Source organism: Apiospora kogelbergensis, assembly GCF_038363985.1.
Source record: "Apiospora kogelbergensis strain CBS 113332 chromosome Unknown utg000007l_segment0_segment0, whole genome shotgun sequence".
Classification (NCBI taxonomy): Eukaryota; Fungi; Ascomycota; class Sordariomycetes; order Amphisphaeriales; family Apiosporaceae; genus Apiospora; species Apiospora kogelbergensis.
The window spans coordinates 1090063-1100835 of NW_027117424.1; the positions used below are offsets into that span (position 1 = coordinate 1090063).

The following is a 10773-nucleotide window of genomic DNA, read 5'->3' on the forward strand; positions in this document are numbered from 1 at the left end:
CCGCAGGCTAGGAGATCAGCAGCATTCCAAAAGAGTCAGAATAACTAGGTGTAGCGTGTAAGAAACATGATACTTCCAACGTCTCCCCCCTTTTTTCTTTTTTTTTCGGCATAGACCAAACAGGGAAAGAAGCGAATCCAGAGCGACCATGTGTAGTAGACCGCTCGGATCAAGACGACTTGACGAAATTGGTATGTGGCTTATGACAACTTCGGCCGGTAAGACGGCGGGTATATCTCATGGCGGATGTCTGCGTCTAATACATAATGGCAGGCAACGCCATGAAACAATGAGGCGCCAGATTGAGAGTTCTTTCATGCGTGGTTGGTCGAATAAGCGCTGTTCAGATCTCCCGAATACAGCCCCCACCCCCTATTTTCGTATCTACCCGAGGATTGCTCAGCCTTACACTCCTAAGGAGATTCGTGGCTTACAGAACAGCCGCCACATCGACCAAGCTGAAAGGATATTGGCCCTGTAGCCACACCAAAAGCACCATTGCAGGGATTCCTACAACCACCTTTGCTTCCGTTGCATGAGCCTCGAGAATCTACTGGCATCAGGCCATCAGTCCATGAATCTGGTGGCTGTCGAGCATCCCGTTGCCACAGATCAGCTGAAAGATGATCAGCAATCAAAGGCTACCCTACACAACGAAAGCGGCTATCTGGAAGCCTTATCTTCTCTTCTTTTTTTCTTCTCCCCTTCATTATTTTCCCCTCTTCTTTATTAGTATCTTCCATTCTATTGCGCTTACGTGCTTACTTTCACTCCTGTTACCATGCAAATACTACACTGGGCGGTGTTCGGAGTATTACTCACGATCGCGGAAGCTGCGCTGGAACATGTGGCACCGAGGACGCTCGTCACGATCGAGGCCAAAGCCGTGTCCATGTCCACCCCAAGACCGCAACCGACTGGAGATGCGCAGCTCTGTGGATACATCAATGGGGAAGCGGGTAAGTCGTCGCGGATAGACAGCTGGCTTCGATTTGTCTAATCTCTTGGTACAGCCAACCCTTTTTCTTGCTTTTCAGGACAGGCTTGTTTATTCAACAAGCAATACCGTTTGGTGGGATGTGCAAGCACGACAACCGCCGGCTCTTCCACCATCGGGAAAGAGTCCCTGATCACAACCTGCCGCGACTACACCGACTGGCAGGTAGGGCTTTGTACGTCTCTTCCGCCGGGGGTAGGATGTTGGTAAGTACTTGCGTTTCTCTCGTCGTCCTCTCTACAGCTATGTACTTGGAACAACTGCGCCACGGATAACAACCATACTGATCCAAAGCTAATATCCGTATAGCTGGAATTCCGCAGCACCGGCCTGCAGCATCTTGACCTACAACTACCCGGACACCCTTTCGGGCTTCAAAATATACGGATGCTTCAAACGGGGTGAAACAAAGAACCATATAGCTTTGTACCCGACGACGTCGTCCGCCGGGGCCATCACGACTACCCTTTACGCCGTCGTCATTCCCACCGTGGTCCCAGCGGTGACGACGTCGGAAAACCCATCGAACCCGCCGACGCCCATTCCAACTGAGCCGAAGAGCACTCCTGACGACCAGTCCAGTGGCCTTTCCCGGTCCGACAAGATCGCCCTCGGCTGCGGCATTGGTATCGGACTACCTGCGACCCTGGCGGCTCTTTTCACTTACTGGAGGCAACGGTAATATGGATAGATAGCGTGGGAACTGGATAGCCGTTTCAGCTCTGCTTCATATTAAATGTATAAGTCTAATGTTTAAGTGCAAATTATTACATGCCCTCTCATACGCTTGTTACATGGAACACAAAGGGTTATTCTGATGTCGCCCCTGTATTGAAGTTCTATTATCCACTCACTTTTGAGCTTGATCCACGGCAGGGGGAGGGAGGAAGTGATAAGACTAGCGATGTGATGAGAAAGGGAGGTGTCTATGAGAGAGACGGCGATGCGATCAGGCCCCTTTGATGGACGAGATAACGTTTGATGGTGTGTATTATATTAGGCCGTTATGCAGTATATACGCTCTGGTCCCTGGATTTTATTCAGCTGCAATGTGCTGATTTTAGTTGCTGTATGTGTCATGTAGTCGAGCTGATCACGCTCTAGGGGGGGAAAGCCGGACCCAACCAGGGATCACAGGAATGGGCCAATTAAAAACGCCAGTTATTTCACTTCATTGGAATGTTTTGACATGCGTCAGGCTGGCGCTTACGGATGGTTTCAGTCTGCCCTTCTGGGAAGACCATATTGTTTTTGAAAAACTCATTCCCGAATAGCTAGAGTGGTAGCCAGCCGTATTACCCACACTGGTTCTGAACATGGCAGACGTCCAAGATTTGGACCTCGCCATCACGGCCGGTACGTTTTGCGTGAGTGGGGTAACAAGCAAAAGCTGATGAGTGTCACCAACAGCATTCCCGAATGGAGGCAAAGTGGTTTCGGTTGTCCCACACGGAAAGACTCGCGTACGTATCATATGATGCAATTGGAGACATTGATTTGTTGATTATCGGCTTCGGGTTTCATTAGTGGTCCACAGGTCTCAGAATCGACATCGAGAGAGATGATGGTGAAGAGGAAGTGTTCTTCTTGAAGGTCGGTCTTTGAACCTGTCTGTACTACTTCCAAAGTAGATGTTCACTAATGTGGCGACTGAACTTGTTTATCCAGATCATCGAGCGCAAGGAGTGGTTCGGCATGGCCGAGGCAGAATACGAAGGGGCAAAAGCACTCTTCGAGGTAATTCCGGATAACGTGGCGGCGCCTTTGGCCTGGGGATCGCTTCGGGCTGACCCTACGAAGTCCTTCTTCCTGACGTGGTTCCGCAACCTACGCGACAGTTCCCCGCCCACAGCCCAGCTCCTGGCCGTGCTCAAAAAGATGCACACTACGTCGGTCTCGCCCACGGGCAAGTTCGGCTTCCACGTCACGACGTGGTTTGGCCCGCCCCCGATGGTCAACAACTGGACCAACAGCTGGGAGGAGTACTTCGGGCGCCAGTTCCGCGCCGATATGGCCTTCGTCCAGCGAGTGTTCGGGGCCGATCCAGAGCTTGTGGAGTTGACTGATCAATTCATTGACAAGGTCGTGGCGCGCCTCCTGCGGCCCCTTCAGACGGGCGGGAGGAACATCAAGCCTTCGCTGTGCCATGGCGACCTGTGGGACGGCAACGTGCAGATCGATGCCGATACGCAGCAACCCATCATCTTCGATGCTGTGTGTTTCTATGGCCACAACGAAAGTCAGTTCCACGCAGTAGAAATCCCAAACCCCTGATCAAGGTTTTGCTAACCAGAAAAAGTCGATCTTCAATGCATGGGGGACTCCAGGTACGCACTAGGTAGGGAATTTATCGACAATTATAAAAAGGAGGTGGGTGCATCGGAGCCTGTGGAAGATTTCGATGAACGTCACGAGCTCTATTCGTTGTCAGTAAACCCCTATTTCTCCCCTAGCTCGTGAAATACACCACTGACGTCTATGAAATAAGACGTTGCGATTTTATAACCGCAGCTATTCAGCCTGAGCAGTGGGCTAAGCTGTTGGAGCAGTAAGTGTCACATGGATGATTACTTCGTGGGAATAAACTGACAGACAACAGTTCGAAGGAACATATGAAACGGATGATAGCCAGGTACCCCGGGGGTTCAAAGACTTCCATGAGAAGTCTGGGATCCTAACATCCTCTAGCTGTAATGCCCACAGGTGATGGAGCTTAGGAAACTGGACACATGGGGAACATAAACATAGATTGGATCCTTTAACTTGTCCCCACCAGATTGTTCTTATCTATAAAAAATGCATTCACAGCTCTGAAATTTGTAGGGAGAAGACTCATTTGATTGCAACGGGAACTGAGGATCCAGGAATGAAAAGGGGCAAGAGCCGCAGGGAAGATTCAGTTCTGGCTAGACAATAAAGGAACTTTTATACCATCGGAATAACGTGTGGCACTGCGTTCATCATAGATGTCCCACAGGCATTCTTGAAATGCTTAGAAAAATGGGTATTAATATATGTTTAGGGAAAGCAGAAGCCAACACGACAAATAGGTGTATAGGTAGCCCGAGATATACCGATAAAATAATGCTAGAGACCCAATCGAAAGAAGGTAAAAAGTTATTTTATTAGGTACGTACTTTACTATATGTAACCCCCAGTGTCGCCTTCAGCACCACAATAGATTGAAACAAAATTAAGATACCAGCGTGGATGTTTTACTTATTATAATTTCAACTTTAGTGCTCTATACTTCTATGTGAAGCCACCATCTCTAACCAACTTTCTCATCGTCTTAAGCAACGCCATTATACACCGCTGCCCTGATTTCCATCCCTCCTCTTCTCCTGTATGGAACCCCTCGTACGCCAACATCTGCTCTAGCAACCCCGTCGTCCCCGCCCTCCCGAACAGAACCTTACTAACCGTCTCTTGTTGCCGTCGGCTGCCGACCCCGTGGCGACTGTGTGGCTGCTGCTGCTGCTGTTGATGGTGATGGTGATAGCTATGCTTGTCCTCCTCGCATCCAAGGTCCCCGTGTTCATCCGTCGTAACGGAATCCCATGCGTCCTCGACACGTTCGATCATGTGTGACAGAACTTCTGTCAGGATGCGTATCCTTAGCGCCTGCTGCGGGCTGCCGCTATTACTGCTCCCCGCGTCGTAGGACACCCCGAGGGCGCTAAGCGGCGGGACGCCACGGCGGCCGACGGCAGCCGTATCGCCCGCGCTGCCTTTGCCAAATGAGCTGCCGGCTATCGGTGACCCCGAGCTTCCCGGCCGTGTCCGAAGGTGGCGGTACTGATCCGTCGACCGGAGGGAGTTCAGCGCTTGGGTCAGGACATTGCGGTAGATGACCATGAGGCCGACGTAGCAGGTCAAGAACGAGACGATGACGGGCAAGTCGACTACAGAGGACGATGTTGGTTGCGGTGGCGGCGCCGGGGAGGCGAAAAGGCGCTGCTGGTTCGGCGGCTTCGTAGGAAGGGGATTTGGGAACGCGACGCAGTATGAAGTGGGTGGCGGGGTGTGGATGTCGCCGAATGCGAATGATGGTGTCCCGACAGAATGGAATCGCAGGCATCGCATGCTTGTGACAATGATGGGTATGATTCATGGCTGTGATCATACGTGACGCTGGCGTACGCCAAGTTCAGAATCCGCACCAGCTCGATCAGCCGCTCCGAGGCAAAGAGTAACTTTTGGATGAATCCGCCGTTGTCGTCGCAGCTACTGCTGCTTTCGGGGTGTACTAGGCTGGTCGTATCGTAGCGGCCGGAGAGCAGACAGTCCATGTCGGCCCCGCTCAAGTGGTGCAGCTCGCTGAAGATGGTCGTATGTAAGCTCTGAAGCCGTCTCCGGCAGTCGTCTTGCATGGTGAAGGACGAGGAAGATGGATCTGGCTCCATGGAAGTGGGCACGGTGGACGGGCCCGGCGTTTGGAAAGATAGTAGAGAGTCGCCGCTGCTTGTGGTGAGGATATCGTTGCTCTGGAGGGGATTCGAATCGTCACCGAAAAGCGTCAAGTCCAGGCCATCTAAGTAGCTGTGGTGGGCGCCTCTCCCATCATCGACAAGAGCGCCCTGCGTCCGGGGTGCAGCATTCCCAAACACGGATAAAGTCGGCGACAAAGCAGGGGCCCCCTGCCCGAGAAGTCACCAGTTCCGAAGTCGAAGGCGCCAACATTGCCCAACAAAGCATCATCCGTGCTAGGCAATGATGAGCCACCGGGTCCCGATGAAGTGGTTTGGTTTGGTGAAATATTGACGTCGGTCGGAAAAGCCGCCGAGAATATGGTGTCTGCCGATGGGGTCTTCTCGTGGCCCCCTCGTCCTCATTGTGTGTCCCTTTTCTCTTAGCGCCTCGGTTATTGTTGCTTTCGTTATTGTTGTTGTCTGTGCTACCGCTGTTTGTGGCCATCCGACACTGAACCTTAGCTTTCATACACCTTTTGCATGCCGTGAGCGATGAGTCAGCAACCCCTCGACCGATCCAACATCGTATCGCTCACATTTGAGCTTATGTTGATGACAGCGGTCGCAGGCCGAACGACGGGACTGCGCTGCTGGGCTGAGAGGAACGGTTTGTGCCACCGAAGACATTACTCGACGTGACTGAGCCAGTGTTTCTTCTTCTGTCACGAGGCTTGAATGGCTTACAAAAACGATCAGACCTTCTGGGTGTTACGAAAGGGTTTAAGAGCTGACTGACATTTCCAGCCAAAGGAGAATGGGAGAGGAGAGAGGAAATGAGACGGAGACAATGAACAGACCCGATACCGCTGCACCTGCCTGACGTGGTATAGGCTACTTTGTAACGCCATTTCATGCTGGCCTCGGTGTATCAGGTAAAAGACGTCGAACGCAGGGGCGATTGGTGGACGGTAAACATCGTAGGAGTGGTCGAACCCCCGCTCGCCGACTCCTTCTCCCTCTTGCAGGTCGAGCTTACAAAGCCATTGGCCAACTATGATGGCATGACTGGACCTGCCTGCGTGAGACCGGTTTACTGCGTTGTCGATCAGTGCAATGTCAGCAACATGCAGCGTTATTGATGCGTCTCCCAATATTGCGCGATATGCTATTCATAACGGGGCTACCTGGATCTGCGCCAAGTAGCAAGTCTTCGGGACCGATCAAGTAGCATCGCATAATAGCCAAGCCTGAATGCTATATAGTCAGCATGGCGATGGAGACGCCACCTCGGAGAACTCATGAACTTTAATTTGTAGCGCATATTGACTTCCACGATATCTTCATGGTCGTCTAACTGGAGCTGATTCAAGCAGCTCTGCCGACAGCCAAGGAGGGCCAGTCATTGTGGGTAGTCGCGGCCCGGCCCGTCCAAAGCCATGCGATGAAGTTATCAGCGGCCTATGACGGATAGATCGGTGCTGTTGCTATCGCTGTGAGTGGCTTGCTGGTATGCGCGGTGCTCGCAACAAGTGCCGCCAAGACGGCTGACTTTGCGGAACGCCTGCCGTGGCTGCATCAAGGGTGTAACGGGGAGTGCTGGGATAGGCCAGTTTTCTATTTTCGTTTGGCGGTCAGACAGCGGCTGCACGATATCATTCGCAAGACGTAAGTCACTTGAAACCTCCAGCCAGCCACCCGCATGCAACCCCTAATAATTGCTTTGTAGCCGCTGTCATGTGACTCTGTTTGCTCCCCTGCCTCTTCATCTCGACCCTCGTGAGGTTTCCTTCCCCACGCACTTTATCTTGCATGCGAGCCGGCCGCGCACCCTTCAGCCAGATCCATTTTCTTTTCCTCCAGCCGGCATAGACAAGAACAGAACCAAGATGGCAGTCATTAAGATCCAGTTCATTTCGGACTTCGTCTGCGCGGTGAGTCGTCTCGTCACGAAAGCAGAATCCCCAGATGTCCCAATCTCCAAATGAAGACCTCGGCCGCTGACTAAACGACCCGTGGTGGGGGTTTGCTTGTTAGTGGTGTTACATTGCCAAGCGGAACCTCGACGCCGCCATTACTCTCTTTCAGAAAACCTATCCAGGCGGCAAAGACGACACATTCGAGATTACTTGGGCCCCGTACTACTTGAACTACAACCCACACCCGCACAGCGTCGACAAGCTCGAGCTCGCCAACGAACGTCTCGCCGACCAGACGCCCGAGCAACGCGCCGCCCTCGACAAGCGCATGAACCGCGCCGGCCAAGCTAGCGGCATCCCCTTCAACTGGGGAGGCCAGCTGGGCCCCAACCCCGCCACCCGCACCGCCCACCAGCTCGTGTATCTTGCGGGAGAAGCCACGCGCGGCAAATACGATCCCGACAAGCAAACCGATCTGGTCGAAGCCATCTTCGAGGCCTACCACTGCCGCGCCCAGGATATATCCCGCCCAGACGTCCTGCGAGAAGCGGCACAGCGCGCAGGGATGGAGACGGCCGATGTCGACGACTGGCTGCAGCGAGACCAGGTGGGGGACATGATCGACCGGGACGCTGAGGCCAACAAGGTTGCGGCTGGCACCGGCGTACCCACTCTCGTGATTCAAGACACGCATCGACCAGAGGGCATTCCGGATGCCATGGATCTGATGGAATTGTTTATTCAGGTTCGAGAGGCGGCCGCCTCAGTATAGATTGTTTGACCACTGATCCCGGGTTACTGCACCACGCTTTGGTCGACGCCCTGCCGTCAAGCTTGGCCAGCCGACCAACGCCACAAACGGAGGGACGGGGATCATTCTTTTGTGTTTAAGTCAACTTTAAGCTGGCATTACCGCCTTCCGCACGCCCAAACAAAACCGAAGCAGGTTCCTCTGTTTCCAGGTGCCTGAGCTGTTGAAGCGCACGCGCTGAACTAATGGGTCAAGTTCCATAAACCCTGCGGCCAATTGACCACTTTTCCATCCAACTACTACAAAGTTTCATCTTAACATGTCTAAAACCCCCTCCCTCCTCCCTCCACTTCTTCATCACATTCTGCCATTCCATGATTCCTTTAGGGTAGAAGGCCATGCGGGAAGAGATTTCCTCAGGCCGCCCTTGCTTGTTGTAGTATCCAGGGGGCATGTTGCGTTGAACCCAAGACGCATCTCGTGGCCCTCGTCGACCTGCCGGCCCCAAGCCTCGACAGCCTCCTCGGTGGGTTCAATCACCTCCCCTTGGTGGCTCAACCCCTCTACACTCTTTGATTCTCCCGCATCGCCCTCTTCCGTCTTCGTCGCGCACGGCTCGCCGTCGCGGCCAAGCACCTGGGCCACGACGGCCGCAATGTGCTCCGCCGCTACGTAGGCCGTGTGAGTCCAGTTGGCCGTGACGCCCGCCTGCGCCGGACCGATGTTCATCAGGTTCGGGAACTGGCGCAGGTGGATGCCGAAGAGGGTGGCGGGGGCGCCGCCGGGCCGTGCGGCGGCGGCCTCGTCCAGGGTGCGCCCGCGCGTGCCCACGAGGCGGATCCCCGTGCGCCGCGCGAAGCCGGCGTCGGTCTCGTAGTCGAACCCCGTCGAGTAGACGAGCACGTCGACGGGGTACTCGCGCCCGTCGGCCACGACGCCCGTCGCCGTCAGCCGCTCCACGCCGCGGCCCTGCGTGTCGATCAGCGCCACCGAGGGGCAGTTGAAGGCGGCGAGGTAGTCGTTGTTGAAGACGGGCCGCTTGCACATGAAGGGGTACCACGGCTTCAGCGCGGCGGCCGTGGCGCGGTCGCGCACCGTCTCGTCGATGGTGGCGCGGATCCCGTTCATCAGCCGCAGGTCCGCCAGCTGCAGCAGCCCGGGGATCTCCTCGGGCAGCACCACGGCGCCGGCCGCTTGCGCCTCCTTGAAGAGCGCCCGCACTGTGAGGGCTTCCAGTCCTTCCAGCGCCGAGCAGTCGCGGTCGACCACGGCGCCCTGCAGGATGTTGGCAAACTCTTCCATCCGGGCGCGCTGCCAGCCGGCAGTTTGCATGACGGCAGTGATTTCGGTGTTGTTGTTCGTGGCGGTGTTGTCTCGCAGTGAAATGGACGACGGCGTCCGCTGGAAAACGTAGACCTTCCCTGCGTGCTTGGCTAGTTGCGGAACGAGTTGAGCGGCAGAGGCGCCGGTTCCGATGATCCCGACGGTTTTATCGGCTAATTTGTGAAGGTTCCAGTCCGTTGGGGAACCGCCTGAAATGCTATAGTCCCATCTGCTGCTGTGAAAGTGCGGCCTCTCGAACGTCTCTAGCCCGGGCAACCCTGGGAGCTTCATCTCGTGGAAGGTACCCGTAGCCAACACCACAAACTGTGCCACAAAGTGATCTTTATGGTTCGTACGCACATGCCACCGCCGGATGGATTCATCCCAATCCATGGCGGTGATCTCGGTATGGAAGTGAGCATGTGCCTTCAGATCCCATTTCTCTGCGACTTTTCCGATTTGTGTGCGAATTTCGGGACCGTAGGAGAAACGTTGCGTGGGTGTGAACCCCGTTTCTTCTAAGAAGGGCATGTACAGGTATGACTCGACATCACAAGCAACTCCTAGACCCCCAAGATGAAATCATCATGTCAGCGAATACCCAGCAGGTTGGCACATGGCCATGGACGTCATTGACGCCGAAACAGTTTAGGATGATTCTTCTTACCTGGATACTGATTCCAATACCACGTACCTCCGAAATCGCCCGCTCTATCGATAATCGTGAAGTCTTGGATGCCATGGTCTTTCTTTAAGTTCACGGCAGTTATAAGGCCAGCAAAGCCGGCGCCACAGATCAAAACCCTAGTCTCGGCCTCCAAGGGTTCTCTACTCACCGTTGGCTGGAACACATCGTCTCGGAGACGAGAGTTGGCGCCTTTGGGCTGTTTGAACTGTGACATACCAACCGCCACATCGCGCTTGGCACGTTCTATCTCGTATTTTTCCTTGATAGTTGGGGTGTCAAACTCAAGAGTCTTCAGGGGATGGACAGCGGTGTGGTTTGTGTCGGTGCCAGTGTCGAAACTCCGAGCACCATCTCCGCTAAAGAGCATAGACGCCATGATTGCTTCTTCGATTCTGTTGCGCAGACTTGGAATCTCTGCGGATAACGTCTGTGATGATAATATTGCCAACTATAGAAACACTCGAGACCAATGTGTCCGTGGTCCTTGTACATACATACCCTACACTGAAGTTATAGAGGCCTGATTAGACTGTCAGAGGGTGACGCCGAAAATGCCTAATAAGTTCGGATATTCGGATATTGGGCGGGGCCGATTCTCGTCACCATGGACGTATCGGAGTGAATTCGGAGTCGGCGTAGAACTTGGGCGTCTCCGAATCACGCTAATTGGCGAGGGACCTTCACTC

General features: G+C 54.1%; 5 protein-coding genes across 5 annotated transcripts; 3 read left to right on the forward strand and 2 right to left on the reverse strand.

Annotated features, from left to right (window-relative positions):
- Positions 1–781: 781 nt before the first annotated feature.
- Positions 782–1679, forward strand: PG998_010706 (uncharacterized protein; the record flags this gene model as incomplete). The annotated part of the gene is made up of 3 exons (XM_066877522.1): positions 782–959; positions 1038–1172; positions 1321–1679. 3 exons carry the CDS (start codon positions 782–784, stop codon positions 1677–1679), a joined length of 672 nt encoding a protein of 223 aa, XP_066726576.1.
- Positions 1680–2313: 634 nt separating this feature from the next.
- On the forward strand, positions 2314–3271 carry PG998_010707 (uncharacterized protein; the record flags this gene model as incomplete). The annotated part of the gene is made up of 4 exons (XM_066877523.1): positions 2314–2353; positions 2408–2460; positions 2525–2590; positions 2666–3271. The coding sequence occupies 4 exons, from the start codon at positions 2314–2316 to the stop codon at positions 3269–3271; spliced, it is 765 nt and encodes a 254-aa protein (XP_066726577.1).
- A 978-nt stretch (positions 3272–4249) lies between these two features.
- Positions 4250–5370, reverse strand: PG998_010708 (uncharacterized protein; the record flags this gene model as incomplete). The annotated part of the gene is made up of 2 exons (XM_066877524.1): positions 4250–4954; positions 5131–5370. The coding sequence occupies 2 exons, from the start codon at positions 5368–5370 to the stop codon at positions 4250–4252; spliced, it is 945 nt and encodes a 314-aa protein (XP_066726578.1).
- Positions 5371–7295: 1925 nt separating this feature from the next.
- On the forward strand, positions 7296–8097 carry PG998_010709 (uncharacterized protein; the record flags this gene model as incomplete). The annotated part of the gene is made up of 2 exons (XM_066877525.1): positions 7296–7340; positions 7495–8097. The coding sequence occupies 2 exons, from the start codon at positions 7296–7298 to the stop codon at positions 8095–8097; spliced, it is 648 nt and encodes a 215-aa protein (XP_066726579.1).
- Positions 8098–8433: 336 nt separating this feature from the next.
- Positions 8434–10463, reverse strand: PG998_010710 (uncharacterized protein; the record flags this gene model as incomplete). Its single annotated transcript, XM_066877526.1, has 2 exons — positions 8434–9962; positions 10067–10463. 2 exons carry the CDS (start codon positions 10461–10463, stop codon positions 8434–8436), a joined length of 1926 nt encoding a protein of 641 aa, XP_066726580.1.
- Positions 10464–10773: the final 310 nt, after the last annotated feature.